Genomic DNA, 19,053 nt, shown 5'->3' on the forward strand with positions numbered 1-19,053 from the left:
ATAGTGGAATATGGTGATGGCCAATCAGCCTCCGCAAAAGTTCTACTGCAGCAGCCATCAACCAAGATTAAGCCAGAGGACCTCCACTTGCTTAGACTTTGTATAGGTTAGGGATAGGGAACCTGTGCCACTCCAGATGTTGCTAAACTACAATGCCCATCAGCCTCAGTCAGCATGGCTAATAGTCAGGAATGCTGGAAGTTGTACTCCAACAACACCTGGAAGGTCAAAAATTCGTCATCCATGATCTAGGCCGATAAATCAATTGAGGAAATTGTGTGTGTGTGGGGGGAGAAGGTTCTTGAAAAGCTACTAAACAAACAAATAACACAAGAATCTTCTGTGTTCACTAAAGATATTTTAATGCAATGACACAACAGTTTTCTGGATCAAAATATACGCAAATCTGTTGAACCTTAACAAAAAAGAAATCACATCTTCCAAAAGTGCAGATGTGTTAGTATAGGAGCCATCCATAAACCACTTACACTGCAATCCATACTTACATATTTACTTAGAAGCAAGTCCCACGACTATGCTCAACAAGAATTATTCCCAGGTAAGTGTGTACGGATTGTAACCATAATCCAGCAAACCTTTCCTTAATCCTCTTTTGTCCTATTGAAGTCAAAAGGCCTAAAAATAGCCTAAGAGCACAAGTTGGACCTTATCTTGTTTATGGATTGAAGTTAACGGCTACTTTGGTACCTCGAACTAGGTTGAATTAAGTGCTGTGCTGTTCTTACAAGGCATCCTGATAGGGAGAATACATATTTTCAAATTCTGTTAAGGAAAAACTACCAATTCCAGGGATCCTCCTGGAAAGCTGTTAGTTTCAATTTGTAGCGTAAATGTAGTCAAGCCAAGGACTACTCTGTACTTCTTTTGGGTTTATCCAGCTGACCATGAACATGCATGCCTACAGCATTTTAATCTTTGCATCTTCTACGTCTTGATTCTACCACAATGCAATATCCATTCCAGACATGATAGTGGGATAACTGTACTGCTGCTGCACATACACACACGTATACCCCAATGTTCTAGAAGGGAGTGCATAGCCATCATGGAGGTGGAAGGGCTTTTGGAGACCAGCTAGTCCTGCTCTACATAGAAACTCTAGACCTAAAACATCCCCAGCAGATGGCTTTCCAGACTCTGTTTGAAGACCTCCCCTGGAGGAGAGCCCACCACCATTCCAGGTCATTGATTCCATTGTTCAACTGCTCTTACTGCCAAGAAGTTTCTCTGAATGTTCAACCGAAGTGTGCCCTCCTGTAACTTGAGCCCAATAGATCCCAGTCGTGCCCTCTGGGGCAGCACAGAACACATCTCTGCCCTCAGTAAATAAATGATTACTACTATAACTACAGCAAAGAAAAAAAAATCTGTAGAATGAGAAAGCACGAGTGAGAGGGGCAGTGGCTGAGTGACATATTTTATATGTAAAAGGCTTCACAGTTCAATCCCTGTCATCTCTAGTTTGAAGACCTCAGGCAGGATGACTTGATTAGGAAAGACCTCTGCATAAGGTTCTATAGGGCTGCTGCTAGTTTAGAGAGACAGCACTGGCTGAAACAGACCACTGGTTTGGTAGTTGCAGTGCAAAGTAGTTTGCCTGCAAAATGCTTGAGCGGATCTTGAATGTATGTCCTTGGGAAAAGAGACAACCTTGCTGCTATTTTTAAAAACTACAAAACAATAAAAATAAACAGAGTAGGTAAGTGTTCAGATGCTGAAGTGAAACATTGGAAGAGTGTCCATTGTATACAGTGGCAATAAAAAAGATGTAAAAGGACATAAAATTGTGTTGACATGGGAGGAGCAGAGGTGCTGTGCTGGTCACCGCTACTGACATGACTGGCACAGTATCCAATAGGTAGCCATTAACTCACACACAGCCACATTTCCTAGAGCACTTCTGTGGGGCACTAGCTTGCTAAGTGGAGGAAAGATTTTTATTTTCCAAGGAATAAAAATTCTGCTGACTGAGTTTGGGAAAAACAAGACATTCCTGCAACAGAGGCACTACTTTGAGAGAAGAAGTCTGGATTACACACAACAAGCAAATAAGTGTGCATTTATTAAACACACAGACACACACAGAGGCCCAGTTTATACATAACGCTAAGTCATGGTTTATTAAACCATGACTTAGCATTATGTGTGAATTCTGACCAGCAACTTAACTATGGCGTGTTCGCTGCCAACAAACCACAATCGGAGGCCATGGTTTGTTGTTGGGGTTACGTGTGAAACCCAGTACTGTTCCTTAAGCATGATTTGTTTGGCCACCCTACCTCAGTCACTCACCAAGCTACAAAGGCATGATGCAAGAGCAGCTGGAAAACAAATCAAACTTTGGAGAAACAAGCCATGGTTTGTTTGTGAGAACTCGTGATTAACTTGTGGTCTGCTAAACAAACTATGGCTTAAGCCAGCAGTGGGGAACTTCTGGCCCTCCAGAGGTTGTTGGACTACAAACCTCCATCAGTCCCAGCCAACAGTATCTGTAGGTAGGGATGATGGGAGCTGTAGTTCAGCAACATCTGGAGGGTCTCAGGTTAGCTACCTCTGTCTTAAAAAACCCCATAGCTGAGCATTAGCATAATGTGCAAACCAGGCAGGGGGGAGGGAGAGTTCCTTTTGCCACACTTTCAAAAACCTTCAGGCAATATATCTGTGGTGGCAGATGTCAATGGATGTTCAGCAAACTGTGTACAGCAAACCCTACAATTTTTGGTAAATCAAATTCTCACAAAGCAGAAGGTGTTCAAGATGGTGACTCCAGTGCCCCCTTTTTTAGCATTTCCCACTAACAGAAGTGTGTGTGTGTGTGGGAGCAGCAGAGAAGCTTTCCTTTTCTCTCTTCCCAGAAAAGGAGCGACTTTTGATCTGATTTTCCTAGAAAAGGGATAGTGGTAGCAGGCACACTAATATTTGTAAGCTCAATGACAAGGGTTGCTTCAAGAAAGAAAAGAGACAGGTCTCCTAACACACATAGTAAAGCAGCGGCTAGCACAGTCCAGATTTGCAGGGTGTAAATCTCTTCTTTCTCTGGGGCTGGACTCCCCATCCCCCCAATCACACACCATGGAAGGGACATTCCTCAAAATCTGGGATAGAAAGAGATGTTGGAGCTGGAGAAGCAGCTAAAAACAAGTTTTCCAATAAAAGTAGGCAAGGACATTTTAGGTATCATAATTGCCATGGGATTAAAAAGAACAGTAATTTTCCATGCTTGAAAAAGCAGGCTGGGCTGTAAGGGATGGCATACCACCCATAGCCTGGGCTTTGCAATATGCACTTCGTATCTGGCTGGGTGAGGAGTAACTGCAGAGGAACAGGGTGCTCTAAACCCTGCCCCCAGCCCAATACATACCACCACAGGAAGATCAGGAAGCACCAATATGTTGTGTCACGCCATCTAGCTCAGTGTTGCCTACAATGACCAACAGCAGCTTCTCAGGGTCTGAGACAGGAGTCTTTCCCAACTCTATCTGGAAATGCCAAGAAATGAATGTGGGAGCTTCTGAATACAAAGCAGGTGCTCTACCACTGAGCTACAGCCCATTCCCCTTTCACCTAAGACAGAGATGGCTAACCTGTGGCCCTCCAGATGTTGCTGGACTACCAACGCCTGTCATCCCTCCTAACTGGACTTGCTGGCTGAGGCTGTTGGGATTTAGGAGTCTAGCAACATCTGGAGGGCCACAGGTTAGCCATCTCTGAACTAAGAGGTACATGTCATGATAGGAAGAGGGTTTTTTAATCCTTGCTGAAGAGTTTCACAGGTGGGACATAGGTTTTCTAGATGGGGACTCCTGCACTCTCTACCCCCCATCACCATTCCCCTTCTCTCCCCTCCTCCCCCACATGCCTCACCTTCCCTAGACTCCCTCCTTTTGCAAGCCAGTTCCTAGGTTAGAGTGGTGGTGAACTACTGAAGTTCTCCTTATAATTACCACAACCCTAAACTTTTGACGTGGGACTAAGATCCATTGAATTAAGCAGGGCATGTTCTCAATCAAGTGTGTTAAGTAGAAAAATGAGTGTTTGCTGAGGTAACACAAGAGAAAGTGTAGAGAAACTGAGCCTGCATTTAAATATTTGTAATGATGCAGAAGACTCACTCTCTCTTGAATCATGTAAATTTAAAAGTTGAGTTTTGTGTTGTTTTTTAAATAGTTGGGAGGGAAATAAACTTGTTCTTTCACTTATTTTGAAAGCTAGAAGTCTTTGGTTTGGATCCCTCTCCCTGCTTGCTGGCCTCTTTCCACCTGGCCTGAAAGGGTGGGGCTTTGACTTACTGCAGCTGTAAAAGGTATCATTACCTGAAGATGCCAGACACCATCTTGACTGTGGGGTGTTGTTTAGGGTCTTCTGTTTGGGTAAAAGTTTAATTTCTGATGGTTGGTTTTTTGTTTTGCTGTTATTGGGATTATGCTTCTGTGTTTTACTGCTGTATTTTATTAGGAATTATAAGGATGTGTCAATTTATTGAATGTTTTTATGATGTGTTTGTTAACTTATTGACCATTGAATTTATTTCTTACAGTGAGTTGTTTGATTTTTTTTTGTTCATGTTATGAGCCGCTTTGTGCATAAATTGTTATGGAAAGGCAACATACAAATAAATAGTGATGATGATGATGATCCTAAGTTTTAGCTCTGTGAATGGAAGGAGCTACTGTTCACAGAGGAAGAATGGTGCTCATGGAAGGGGTCCTTCTGGAAGCGCAACTGTCCTTCCATGAATGGAGGCTCCTTCTGTTCTGAGATTTAAATGTTTGGATCCAATTCCTTTTCTTCCTTTCTTAAAATCAAAGTTCTGTGCCATTTGTGAGATTCCATACAAAATTATGAATGGAATGGAATCACAAAAATAAGCCAGACCAACAAATTGCAGGCAGTGTTTCAGGGGCACATTGTAAGCTCTGTAGTTAGATCCCACACTTTAAAGAAAGGACAAATTTTCTCCCCACAGAAATTAGCTGAACGGAAAATAAAAATGAGGGACATATAATCAGCATTAAAAAATGCCACCCAACCCCTTTCATAATGCACAAATACCTGGATTTTTTCTGGGGCTTCATCTAGGGGTAGTCGAGTATCGGACGAAGTGAAAGCCTTGTACTCATCTCCACAGAGCCCCAAAGCCCAGATGCCCTCATCGGGGCAAGTGACAACAGGTCCCTTCCTCTTTACAGACTCTCTGGCAACGCCAAGAGCCCAGTTTTGCCCATCGCCCACTTCCACCTCCCAATAATGTATCCCTGAGGTGAATCTCTCACAGCCCAGCAGAATAAGCGTGGCATCAAATCTCTCAGGGTTGTTGGGCAGTGGCTGAACCACATCTCCACGCTTCACACTTTTCCTGTCTTCGCCCACTACAAGGAGGGGATGAGCTGTGTTGAGGTCTAGAGTAATGCTTGCTGAGGAGAAAACAAACAACCAGTCAGAAGAGCTAAGTCATGAGAAAGGCCAAGATTTTACAAGCAGATCCAGAAAATTCCAACAAAAGCTAGAGTATGGTCTCAAAGAAATAAAAAGGGGGAGACTAAAAGGTCCAAATAGATGCTGCTCTCAGGAGACTATTCCAGTAAAAAACAAACTCACCCTTTGTAGCTGATGTTTCCATTGACCTTGCTTTTGCTAATTCAGATAGCATAGTCTCTAGAAAAAGAGAAGAGTTTAAGAATCAGGAATCTTTGCTCATCACAAATGAATATGAATAAAGGTGAAGCATGAAAGATGAAACCCAGTTAGGGACGGGGAAAGTGTGCAAGAGATTATTTCATGTAATGCCACTTCAAGGGTGGAGAGTGAGAGCAAGACATCACATCAGCTACAGAATCTGGTAGTTAGAGCAGTACTTTGCATGCCAATAATCTTATTTCTTCTTTCAAATTTCTAGCCCTCATGGATGCAAGACAACAGCTTGGGAAAATGTACAAGGACTCTGGTGAAGAAGTCAGAAACCACAAAGCAGCTCAGTTAAGAGAAGACCTGGCACAGAATGCTGATGGACATTTCTAGTGACTGAGAGGAAAAGGTCATCACAGAATGTATTGCATATTATACCCCAATTAGCTGCAATAAATATATTATACATCAACATAGCTGCTATAAGCAAAATGACAGTTGACCCAGCTCAGGAAAAAGTTCACATATGCCTAAGAACAAGAGGGTTAACGTGTCTCACGTGCTGCAAGGGGCAAAATGTGGAGATAGGAAACATGAGAGCCAGTAGTCAACAGGTAGCACTACAGTGCTCTGCACAGCTCCTCAGTCCCTTTATGACTCGGTCCACCCTTGCCAAAAAATCCATTTCAGTTTTTCCTCTCCACCCAGCTCTCCACTCCTACGACCTCAACCAATGTATTTGCCTTCAACCATTCCAATCTTTATTCAGATTATTCTGGACATAAATGTTTTACTTCTTTTTCTTCAAACAGAACATACAATGCTAAATTCCACATGTATGTGCACTGCACTGCTCGACCTTGGACAACAACAATAAAATCACTCCCCTTTTCCCAAACACAGGCCCCAACTGCACCATACATTTAAAGCAGTATTATACTGCTTTCAATAGTCATGGCTTCCCCCAAAGAATCCTGGGAACTGCAGTTTGTTAAGGGTGCTGAGAGTTGTTAGGAGATGCCCTATTCCCCTCACAGATCTACAATTCTCAGAGTTCCCAGAGAAGAGTGATTGTTAAACCACTCTCGAAATTAGAATCATAGATTAGCAGAATTGGAAGAGGCCTAGAAGGCCATCAAGTCCAACCCCCCCGCTTAATGCAGGAATCCAAATTTAAGCATATCTGACAGGTTGCTGTCCAGCTGCCTCTTGGGCTCTCCAACAATGGAGGCATTCACCACCTCCTTAGGTAATTGGTCCCATTGTCGTACCGCTCTAACAGTTAGGAAGTTTTTCCTGATGTTCATTCGAAATCTGGCTTTTTGTAGGCTGAGGCCATTATTCCATGTCCTGCACTCTGGGATGATCAAGAAGAGATCCTGGCCCTCCTCTGTGTGACAACCTTTCAAGTACTTGAAGAGTGCTATCATATTTCAGTCTTCTCAAGGCTAAACATGCCCTGTTCTTTCAGCCTCTTCTCATAGGGCTCTGTTTCCAGTCCCCTGATCATCCTTGCTGCCCTCCTCTGAACCTGTTCCAGTTTGTCTGCATCATTCTTAATTTGCGGTATCCAGAACTGGATGCAGCACCCAAGATGAAGCCTAACCAGTGACGAATAGAGAGAAAATAGTACTTCACATGATTTGGAAACTGTACTTCTGTTAATGCAGCCTAAAACAGCATTTGCCTTTTTTACAGCCACATTGCAGTTGGCTCATATTCAGTCTGTGATCAAGATCCTTGTTGCATGTAGCATTGCTGAGCCATGTATCCCTCATCTTACAACTGTGCATTTGGTTTCTTTTTCCTAGGTATAGAACTTTGCACTTATCCCTGTTAAATTTCATTCTGTTATTCTCAGCCCAATGCTCCAGCCTATCAAGATCACTCTGAATTTTGTTTCTGTCCTCCAGGTTATTAGCTATCCCTCCCAATTTTGTGTCATCTGCAAATCTGATAAGCATTCCCTGCATCTCCTCATCCAAGTCATTAATAAAAATGTTGAAGAGCACTGGGCCTAGGTCCAATCCCCGTGGCACCCGGCTTGTTACTTCTGCCGTTTGAGAAGGAACTGTAGTTCTGTGAGTGGAATAGGGGTCTCCTAACAACTGTCAGCATGCCTAACAAACTACAGTTCCCAGGCTTCTTTGTGGGAAGCTATTCCCTTACTATGGCCCCACCTGTACCATGCATTTATACCACTTTAGTATGGTGCAGATTTGGCCATAATAAAGGGCCTTTTGAGTATTTTAAGCAGTCATAAATTCTCATTTGTTCTTTCTGGTACCTCGACATTTCTCCAGTGCCTCTTTGATAACAATATTTTTCAGAGTGAAATGCCCGAGTTTCTTTTCCAGGTCAGTTGGAGAGGAAGGAACTTCTACCAAGTGTGGAAGCTGTCCATTTTTACATCTAGAGGAGAAAACATTTAAACATTACATTGTGATCCCAGCACCTTACGTACAGTCTGTGTATTAAGAGCTTAATATTAGCTGTCTGCAAGCCCCTTTTCTTATACTATTGGCCAAAATGCTGTGATGTCACAGAACATTCACAAGCATTCTAACTGCTGATGGAGAAGTCCCACTGCTAGGCAGAATGTGGAATGTTTGTTTGGCATAGGACCTTTACCACATAGCGGAGAGCTTTGCATATATGGCCTTGGACAGAGAAAAAGTGGAATTACTGGGGTTGAGAAGCGGGCATTTAAGGAAATGAGGGCCAAAGTGGTGAGGCAATGCTAAGGTTTCATAAGAGTTGGTTTAAGGTACGTTTCCTACTACAGTGAAAGGTGATGAGGTTTGCAAAAGAAATACGTACCTGCTCAAAATATTCCTGATGTCCTGGGAGCAGGGGAAGAGAAAAAGAATCAGTGTTTATTATGCCATAAATATTGATTTAAGGAATTTAACTTGCAAGGTGGTAACAATGAATGAGACATGCATTGGCTTTCTCTGTTTCTGTGGTTCTGCATAATGCAAGCCATATACATTTGTACTGAGTGCAGAAGTTTCCATTTTCAAAATGAAGTTTCTAGTCCATATGACTATGAAGTTTTATTCTAAAATGTATGGCATGTGTGGACAGACATCAAGCTTATTATTTATTTATTTGATTTATATCCTGCCCTTCCTCCCAGTAGGAGCCCAGAGTGCAGGATTTACACTGTTTGTTCCCAGGAAGCTCAAGGTACCTTTGCCAATCTATTGCAAATCATTCAGCCATCTCCTAATAGATCCAGATCTACATTCTGTCCACCCCCAATGTACAGAATTAGCAGATTAGGACTGAAATTCTGTGAATGTTTTCCTGATACTAAACCTCACAGATTGCATAGGCCACGTGTCTTCCTGCACATCTTTACAGGTTACTTAACCAAATTCAACCATTGCTCAAAAGATCTGCAGGTGTAGATTTTTTGCAGTGTATAGCTCCAACACAGCCCTTAACATTTATATCTTGCCTTTCTCTGCAAAGCAGACTCAAGGCAACTTACAATGGCAAATAAAATAAGTGCATAATTAAAGCAATATAGAACTTTTAGAAGTAATCAAACAAATTCTAAAAGAAATGCCTTCTGGAACAGCATATCAAAGTGGGCAATTAGGGGGCTGGGCACCTTTCTCTGAGGATGCCTCTCCAGACTCCAGATATCAGGAGCAACCAGGTCCTCTCATTCCCAGAAATCTAACATTTTTCAGTGGTGGGCCCCTATGAAGGGCCTCAGAAGCTGAGTTCAGTTCCTGGACGGGTTCATATAGAAGAAGTCCTGAGGTATCCTGATTCCAGACTGGGGCTTTAAATAATAATCTTTCTTCTAACATTTATAAAGTCTTCCTGATCAGGACTGGTCAAACATCTTGATGCCTGAGGTAAAGGACAAGATCGCATACCAATTCCACGTTCACCAACCCTGAGGGGAGCAGTCTAGAGGGAGAAGACAGTCTGCCTGCACGCATAGCTCTGTTCTTCAACACCTTCTCATCATTCCTGGCCCCCAGCCTCTTCTGTCCAAGGCAGTTGTCTCATGTTGCCTAATGACAGGAGCTTGGGAGCACCCCATTATCCTGCACATTCTTTGCTTCCCTCCCTTTCTCTTCCCAGACTTAACCATGGTACATCATACCAGTGTTAACACTCATTATGGTTAACTTCAATCTAGAGTTTGCAAACCTGCTTCTAACCATAGCTATAAACTTTGGTTTGAAGCTAACCATGGTGAGTATTAACATTAGTGCAGGCTACATTCTGCACTGTGTTTAGCAATGGGAAGGAAGGAAATTCATATGCAAGCAGTTGGAAAGGAAGGGCTAGAGTCCTGTGAGATGTTCCCACTGCCCAAAATACATTTGCACTAGAGTCTAAGATTTCCAAATCCTGTGATTAAAATAGGACCAATTGGAACATTTCATCTTCCTGCATGCAATAGTAAAGTGTTTAAACAGCAACACATATGTGTTGATTAGAAATGTGCTCATTTACTAAAGTGTTCGGCTCTATCCTCAAAAGCCCACCTCTTCTGTGAATCCTTGGCTTAACCCAGCCATCACCAGCCTGGTGCCCTCCAGATGTTTTGACTGCAATTCTTATCAGCCCCAACCAACACAGTTGTGATCACTGTTCCCAAGTTCTACCCCTTCCTCATTTCGACAATGAAAACATTTTCACCCTCATCCCTTAGGATCCCAGACCAGAGGCTTCTCAGCTCCTGTCAGCTTATCCACAGTGCTCAGTTTAAAAGCACCATGTACACTGATAGCATGCTATTAATACTACACAATAAATGTGCATCTCAGGATTTTTTATCAGAAAGCCAGATTGTGGATTATATGGTACCCGAATAGCAATGCATCTAAAGCACTTCTCACAGGACAGCTTTCTGAGTCTTGGATTCTAATCTTGTGCAAAATTAGACATACCCAAGCACACGGTTTCAGTGGCCTCAGATGCTCCTATCTCTTCATAGTACTGGGCTGTTACCTTTCACTTGAGATCCACAATCCACTCCTTCTGCCAATCCCTGCTGTTTTGGGGTACCAGTAGGATCAATACATGTAGCACAGTCTAAACTAGGTACACGCCTCTATTCTTTTTATATAAAGGTGGCGGTTCCTGAATTTCTGTCTTTAGCGCTGAAACACAGGAGATAGGAAGCCATCAAGACAATCTCACCTGTAGGAATTCACTTGCGGGCTGTTGGCACTTCTCCTCCACCTCACTGATCAAGGCATCAAGGCGCTCAATCTCCTCTGAGAGCTTGGTAGCTGCTCCGTCTCTCTTCTGTACAATCTCCTTGTCAAACTTTTTCAGAATGATAATCAGGAATTGCTCAATTTTTTCCAGGAACTCGTGGATCTGATTAAATTCAGCCTCTACCTTCTGTTTCTCAGTTTGCACATCATCCTGTAAAGAACAGGTGAAGGGCCAGCCACGATGGAAAGACACAAAGAGAAGTGGAAATATCCATGATGCGCTCATGTCAGTAGCCTCACCAGGGTTGGGCACTAGGAACGTAGTATAAGACAGCTTCCTAAGTTCTTCAGTCAGACTATTGGTCAGTCTAGTTCAGTACTGTCCATGTTGACTAGCAGTGGGTCATCAGGGTTTCAGGCAAGGGATGTTCCCATCCCTACCTGGAGATGCCAGGGATTGAACCTGGGACCTTTTGCATACAATGCAGGTGCTCTACCAATGAGCTCAGTGTACCAAGTTGTTGGAGATTCCAAGCACACCTGGACGGTCTTCTGAGAGCTAGCGGTTTGCATATGTGTTTATTCTTGCAAAGTGTAAATAGCTCAGTATACTTTGTGAGTGGGGAAGAGAGGGCCTGGGTATGCATTTGGTAAATGTATGTCATGATATATTTTATGAATAGCAGTAAAGAAATAATTTCAATTAAATAAATGTTGATTTTATTTATTAATAACAATGAATGGATGCCAACTGCAAATAGAACACTGGGCAAGGTTGTCAATTTCAAAGTTTTTAGCTTTGTTTACTAAATACATGTAAAGGGTATTAGAGAATTTTCTATTCCACACTGACAATTTTCTGAGGCAAACTAGTCTACTTTGCAATTCAAAAATTTCCCGAAAAGCCACATCACCAGCTCCCTCACCGACAAGTTCTTCCTGTAGAAGGCTCTTACCTGATCAGCCTGGCTTCTGCACTCCAAGTCTTCTTTGGATTCCTTCAGCTTCTCTCTCCTTTCCTTCAGAGCTTTCACATGGGTGGCTACTTGTTTCTGACAAAACATATGCCCAAGTGTAATTTATATGCCCTTTTTCGCATATATTTTGTGATGGTCATTTTCTGCTTAGCCATCTTGGAGCCCCATCGTAGAGGGAAGCAAGTCCCACAAGGTTCAGTGGAAGTTACTGTCGTAAGCGTGCACATAACGTTCTGCACAGCATTCTGTACACAAGGCTTTAGCCAATCGTTTGGCCCTTTGCTACAGCACTTAGGAGGATCAATCTAAATGTTATTAATGGCATATAAGCAGTAAGGCAAGCTGTGTAGAGAAGTCTACATTGGATTCTCCAACTGTCAGTGATGTGCTCCAAATTCCACTCATATTTCATGCTTATCATGAATTATCATCTTTAAATTGATTAATTGAAAAAAGGTTCCACTAAACAGGGCAGCGTAGCCATTTCATACACACAAAACAAGAACAACAAACAATAGGGGGGAAATGGTAAGAAATCAAACAGTTTAACCAGCAGTTAAAAGTGCCAAATCAATCAATAATAATTGAACATGAGAAGTCTCAGAAACGACATATGATCCATGATGTAAACCAGACAAACAAGCAACAGAATAAAACAAAGAAACCCCAAAAACTGTAGCCATCAAAGTTTCAGATGGATTTCACATGGCACCTAGAAGATAAGTCAACACCCAGGAGAACATATCCAGGAATAACAACAAAAAGTTTTTTTAAAGCAGATGTGGGAAACCTTTGGTTCTCCAGATATTGCTGAACTACAGCTCCTACCATCCCTGGTCATCAGCCATGCTTGCTGGGGCTGATGGGAGTTGTAGTTCAGCAACATCTGGAGAGCCAAAGGCCCACTCACATCTGCTTCAAAGACTAACACATCTGTCATGGCATGAACTTCCATGGACTACAGTCCACTTCATCAAATGCATGGAATGAGATGCTCTGTTGTCACGTATTCATTCATTGGCGATCACTCATGGCCAAGTAAGATTGTCTTCCAAGGTCTTTAACAGTGGGTCCGTAAGTGACTGGAGGCCAATTCTGGATCCACACAGACTCCCACAGCAAGGACACAGGTTTCTAGATGGAAGATAGTTGCGATGAGGATTTGTTTTACGTGCCTTCTGCTTAGCTATGACTATGGACTGTATGATGATGTGGACTATAGCCCCTAATACGGCTACCCTTCCTAAAACAGTTCTTTCATTCTAATTGTGGCTGTGTGCACACTCCCATTTACTCTGCATCCAGTGTGCCATGTGCTCCCACCTCTGGGAAGCAGTGTACACACACAACATTTACAACATCTATCTGGCTGTTTCTCATGAAATACTGCATTTTGGTGTGCTTCCCCCCAAAATAACTTTGACCTAAATTGAGAAAAAAAAGACCTAGCAGCCGGTAACCTGTACATCTTTTGCACCTTGCTGAGGCTGCCAAAAAACAAACAAAACGCAAAATAGATCTGGCATGCCTGCTGTAGATGACTAAGCAGAGCCTCACAGGCTGACCCGGCTCTGTAACAGGGGAGGTGGTCTCAGCTGTTTCTGCCCTGACTGGCGCCAGACCCCTCTCTGCCTCTCGCAGTGACTAAACCCGTGGTGGACCCAGAGGGCATCCCCTGTGGGCGATTTTTTTTTTTACCTTGTAGTCCTGAGCCGCTTCCTCAATGGGGAGCATGGGGTGGGCTTTGTGCGCCCGGGACTCCCTGCAGATGACGCAGACGGGCGTCTCGTCCTCTTCGCAGAAGAGTTTCAGGGGCTCCTGGTGCTTCTCGCACAGCCGCTGGCCGGCGAGCGAGGCGGCCGCCTCCAGCCTCAGCCGCTTGGCGACTTCCACCACGTTGCCCAGCTCCCGGTTGGGCCTGAAGCTTCTCTTCCGAGACCACCGCCTGCACTGAGGGCAGGAAGTGTTCTCGTCATCCGATCTCCCCCAGCACTGGGTGATGCACGACTGGCAGAAGTTGTGCCCGCAGTCGATGGACACCGGCTCTTTGAAATAGCTCAGGCAGATGGAGCAAGTGATCTCCCGTTGCAGAGTTTCCAGGGGGCTCTCGGTGGCCATGACTGGGAGGAGGAGGAGGAAGAAGAGAAGAAAGAGGTTGTGAGTGTTGTTGCCGCTTCACGTGGTTTCCTGCATGAGCCGGATTGGCTGGACGGGAGAGAAGCGGGGCAAACATTGCATTGATAGACGACAGCAAGGGCCAGGGGGGGAAACACTCTGGAGGCGGCTAAATTACACTTCCCATCATCCCTGGTTATGGGCCATGCTGGCTGGGGCCGATGGGAGTTGGAGTCCAACAAATATCTAGGGCCACAGTTTCCAAGGACGTGCTTGATTTAAAAAAAGGAATAATCAGAGCTTGGAAAAGTTACTTTTTTGAACTACAACTCCCATCAGCCCAATCCAGTGGCCATGCTGGCTGGGGCTGATGGGAGTTGTAGTTCAAAAAAAGTAACTTTTCCAAGCTCTGCATGAAATACAGTACGTGCCGAGGCTGGACTGGATATAAAAAGGCAGATCGGTCTTCTGCGAAATTGGCAATTGTGAACTTGCTTTGAAAGTCAAGGACTGTGAAAGAGATGCCCATCAAACTTTATTTCAGGTCTACATTTTTCTTACTTTGTGTGGGTGCACAGAGACATATATAAGAAGCTGCGTGATACCATTTCAGAATTGCGAAACTCACATTAAATTAATGTAGCAGGAAACCTCCTCTGCTGGGTGCATTGACCTCACACTTCAGTTATTCAGACAGCAGTTCTATTCCACCTGTCCCATAGAACTTAACGGGACTTACTTTGTCTTGAGTAGACATGGATTACACGGTTAATTACTTTATTAGTGTGCCTTGGCACAGTTTGGTGTTTGCTGGTTTGACATATTAGAAGCAAGGCTCCACGAGCTAGAGGGAGCCCCAGCTGACGAAGCATCAAGGCGAGTTAAGCAGCAGAGCGAGTTCGGCAGCAGGGCGAGGAGGCCAGGGCCCCCCACTCTGCCGGTCTGTTCCCTGACCTCAACTAAACCGCAATCTCCAACCCATTGACGTAATAAACCTTAAACAAAACTATGCAGGTAAGAAGCCAGCAGGGGTGTGGGGGCTTTCCAGTGTTTTGCACCGCCTGCAGCATGTACGACTATCTGCCTGTTGGACAGAAGTCGTGGGTGTGCTCTCGGTGCAATGAGCTCCTGGCTCTCCGGGAACGACTTCATTTCCTTGAGGCCAAGGTGGTGGACCTGGAAAAGCTGAGAGAGGCAGAGAGGTGTGTGGAGGAGGCCTTCAGGGACGTTATAGCTGTGTCCCACTCCAACGATGATAGCTCTCCTGCTATCATGGAGAACGATGGTCTCGGGGAAGGAGAGCATCCAGCTGAGGAAGAGGGAAACGATCCCTTAGAAGGGACCCATTCCTTGGGGGATGAGCAGCTATCCTCTCGTGCCGAGGATATATCTCCAGGGGGTGGAGGGATCCTTGTAGTGGGTGATTCGATCATTAGGAACATAGACAGTGGGGTGTGTGATGGGCGTGTAGACCGCAAGGTGTTTTGCCTGCCTGGTGCGAAGGTTGCGGATATCGCCCATCGTTTAGATAGTTTGGTAGACAGTGCTGGGAAGGAGTCAGTGGTCGTGGTGCACGTTGGCACCAACGACATGGGGAAATGCAGCCGTGAGGTCCTGGAAGCAAAATTTAGGTTGCTAGGTAGGATGCTGAAAGCCAGGACCTCCAAGGTGGCTTTCTCTGAAATGCTACCAGTTCCACGCGCAGGACCAGCTAGACAGGCCCAGCTTCGCAGTCTCAATGCGTGGATGAGACGATGGTGTCGGGTGGAAGGGTTCGGATTTGTTAGGCACTGGGGAACATTTTGGGACAAGCCGGGCCTGTACAAAAGGGACGGGCTCCACTTGAACCAGAATGGAACCAGACTGCTGGCACTTAAAATTAAAAAGGTAGCAGAGCAGCTTTTAAACTGACTGAGGGGGGAAACCCGACAGGAGCTGAGAAAGGTCCGGTTCGGAATAAACCTCCCCCCTGGGATAAAAACCAAAGAAATGATGAAATTTTAAAAGGGGTAGGCCTAGAAGTAGGCATGGTGAGAGCAGGGGCACAGGATATAAATTCAGAAGAGCAAAATTACCACAGGCCTAACCACAAGTGCCAAAGACACTTGAAGAGAGACACTGCTTACAAGTGCCTGTACGCTAATGCTAGGAGCCTCCGAACCAAGATGGGAGAACTGGAGTGCTTGGTCTTAGAGAAAAGCATTGATATAGTGAGCATAACCGAGACCTGGTGGAATGGAGAAAACCAGTGGGATACGGTTATCCCTGGATATAAACTATATCGGAAGGACAGGGAAGGACGTATTGGTGGCGGAGTCGCTCTATACGTGAAAGAAGGCATTGAATCCAGCAAGCTCGAAACCCCAGAAGAAGCAGACTCCTCCACAGAATCGTTGTGGGTGGTGATACCGTGCCCCAGGAGGGACTTAATATTGGGAACGATCTATCGTCCCCCTGATCAAAATGCTCAGGGAGACCTTGAGATGAGATATGAAATTGAGGAAGCATCCAAACTAGGAAATGTGGTAGTAATGGGTGACTTCAACTACCCGGACATAGACTGGCTGCATAAGTGTTCCAGTCATGACAAAGAAGCAAAGTTTCTAGATATTCTAAATGACTATTCCCTAGATCAGTTGGTCATGGAACCGACCAGAGGGACGGCAACCCTGGACTTAATCCTCAGTGGGGACCGGGACCTGGTGCGAGATGTAAGTGTTGTTGAACCGATTGGGAGCAGTGACCACAGTGCTATTAAATTAAACATACATGTAACTGGCCAATTGCCAAGAAAATCCAACACGGTCACATTTGACTTCAAAAGAGGAAACTTCACAAAAATGAGGGGATTGGTAAAAAGAAAGCTGAAAAACAAAGTCTAGAGGGTCACATCACTCGAAAATGCTTGGAAGTTGTTTAAAAACACTATATTAGAAGCTCAACTGGAGTGCATACCGCAGATCAGAAAAGGTACCGCCAGGGCCAAGAAGATGCCAACATGGTTAACGAGCAAAGTCAAGGAAGCTCTTAGAGGCAAAAAGTCTTCCTTCAGAAAATGGAAGTCTTGTCCGAATGAAGAAAATAAAAAAGAACACAAACTCTGGCAAAAGAAATGCAAGAAGACAATAAGGGATGCTAAAAAAGAATTTGAGGAGCACATTGCTAAGAACATAAAAACCAACAACAAAAAATTCTATAAATACATTCAAAGCAGGAGACCATCTAGGGAGACAATTGGACCCTTGGATGATAAGGGAGTCAAAGGTGTACTAAAGAATGATAAGGAGATTGCAGAGAAGCTAAATGAATTCTTTGCATCTGTCTTCACAGTGGAAGATATAGGGCAGATCCCTGAACCTGAACTAACATTTGCAGGAAGGGATCCTGAGGAACTAAGACAAATAGTGGTAACGAGAGAGGAAGTTCTAAGCTTAATGGACAATATAAAAACTGACAAATCACCGGGCCCGGATGGCATCCACCCGAGAGTTCTCAAAGAATTCAAAGGTGAAATTGCTGATCTGCTAACTAAAATATGTAACTTGTCCCTCGGGTCCTCCTCCGTGCCTGAGGACTGGAAAGTGGCAAATGTAACGCCAATCTTCAAAAAGGGATCCAGAGGGGATCCCGGAAATTACAGGCCAGTTAGCTTAACTTCTGTCCCTGGAAAACTGGTAGAAAGTATTATTAAAGCTAGATTAACTAAGCACATAGAAGAACAAGCCTTGCTGAAGCAGAGCCAGCATGGCTTCTGCAAGGGAAAGTCCTGTCTCAGTAACCTGTTAGAATTCTTTGAGAGTGTCAACAAGCATATAGATAGAGGTGATCCAGTGGACATAGTGTACTTAGACTTTCAAAAAGCGTTTGACAAGGTACCTCACCAAAGGCTTCTGAGGAAGCTTAGCAGTCATGGAATAAGAGGAGAGGTCCTCTTGTGGATAAGGAATTGGTTAAGAAGCAGAAAGCAGAGAGTAGGAATCAACGGACAGTTCTCCCAATGGAGGGCTGTAGAAAGTGGAGTCCCTCAAGGATCGGTATTGGGATCTGTACTTTTCAACTTGTTCATTAATGACCTAGAATTAGGAGTGAGCAGTGAAGTGGCCAAGTTGGCTGACGACACTAAATTGTTCAGGGTTGTTAAAACAAAAAGGGATTGCGAAGAGCTCCAAAAAGACCTCTCCAAACTGAGTGAATGGGCGGAAAAATGGCAAATGCAGTTCAATATAAACAAGTGTAAAATTATGCATATTGGAGCAAAAAATCTGAATTTTACGTATACGCTCATGGGGTCTGAACTGGCAGTGACCGACCAGGAGAGAGACCTCGGGGTTGTAGTGGACAGCACGATGAAAATGTCGACCCAGTGTGCGGCAGCTGTGAAAAAGGCAAATTCCATGCTAGCAATAATTAGGAAAGGTATTGAAAATAAAACAGCCGATGTCATAATGCCATTGTATAAATCTATGGTGCGGCCGCATTTGGAATACTGTGTACAGTTCTGGTCGCCTCATCTCAAAAAGGATATTATAGAGTTGGAAAAGGTTCAGAAGAGGGCAACCAGAATGATCAAGGGGATGGAGCGACTCCCTTACGAGGAAAGGTTGCAGCATTTGGGGCTTTTTAGTTTAGAGAAAAGGCGGGTCAGAGGAGACATGATAGAAGTGTATAAAATTATGCATGGCATTGAGAAAGTGGATAGAGAAAAGTTCTTCTCCCTCTCTCATAATACTAGAACTCGTGGACATTCAAAGAAGCTGAATGTTGGAAGATTCAGGACAGACAAAAGGAAGTACTTCTTTACTCAGCGCATAGTTAAACTATGGAATTTGCTCCCACAAGATGCAGTAATGGCCACCAGCTTGGATGGCTTTAAAAGAAGATTAGACAAATTCATGGAGGACAGGGCTATCAATGGCTACTAGCCATGATGGCTGTGCTCTGCCACCCTAGTCAGAGGCAGCATGCTTCTGAAAACCAGTTGCCGGAAGCCTCAGGAGGGGAGAGTGTTCTTGCACTCGGGTCCTGCTTGCGGGTTTCCCCCAGGCACCTGGTTGGCCACTGTGAGAACAGGATGCTGGACTAGATGGGCCACTGGCCTGATCCAGCAGGCTCTTCTTATGTTC

At 44.3% G+C, this 19,053-nt stretch overlaps 1 protein-coding gene across 3 annotated transcripts; it reads right to left on the minus strand.

The window, feature by feature from the left end:
- Window positions 1-338: 338 nt before the first annotated feature.
- LOC133380883 (zinc finger protein RFP-like) lies at window positions 339-14,027 on the minus strand. 3 transcript variants are annotated; one of them, XR_009761575.1, is made up of 8 exons: window positions 13,514-14,022; window positions 11,795-11,890; window positions 10,819-11,049; window positions 8,467-8,489; window positions 7,934-8,058; window positions 5,620-5,676; window positions 3,383-5,435; window positions 339-3,116 (listed from the first exon to the last, which is right to left on the minus strand). XR_009761575.1 is itself a non-coding variant. In XM_061619052.1 (7 exons), the coding sequence occupies exons 1-7, from the start codon at window positions 13,931-13,933 to the stop codon at window positions 4,918-4,920; spliced, it is 1,470 nt and encodes a 489-aa protein (XP_061475036.1). In that variant the 5' UTR covers window positions 13,934-14,022; the 3' UTR covers window positions 339-4,917. The 3 variants fall into 3 exon arrangements, 2 of the variants coding, with proteins under 2 accessions (XP_061475036.1, XP_061475037.1); XM_061619052.1 differs by having other exon boundaries at window positions 339-5,435; XM_061619053.1 differs by lacking the exons at window positions 339-3,116; window positions 3,383-5,435; window positions 5,620-5,676 and adding an exon at window positions 6,468-7,247 and having other exon boundaries at window positions 13,514-14,027.
- Window positions 14,028-19,053: the final 5,026 nt, after the last annotated feature.

The sequence above is a fragment of the Rhineura floridana genome, chromosome 3, assembly GCF_030035675.1.
Source record: "Rhineura floridana isolate rRhiFlo1 chromosome 3, rRhiFlo1.hap2, whole genome shotgun sequence".
In the NCBI taxonomy this organism is placed as follows: Eukaryota; Metazoa; Chordata; class Lepidosauria; order Squamata; family Rhineuridae; genus Rhineura; species Rhineura floridana.

What these genes read in the sequence shown, in the direction of transcription:
- LOC133380883 (XM_061619052.1), bottom strand. Translation starts at nt 13,933, where the DNA reads ATGGCCACCGAGAGCCCCCTGGAAACTCTGCAACGGGAGATCACTTGC. An exon ending in GCAGAAGCCAGGCTGATCAG is followed by an intron (nt 11,050 to 11,794) that starts GTAAGAGCCTTC and finishes TGTTCTTTACAG; the next exon opens with GATGATGTGCAAACTGAGAA. An exon ending in GGAAACATCAGCTACAAAGG is followed by an intron (nt 5,436 to 5,619) that starts GTGAGTTTGTTT and finishes TTTTCTCCTCAG; the next exon opens with CAAGCATTACTCTAGACCTC.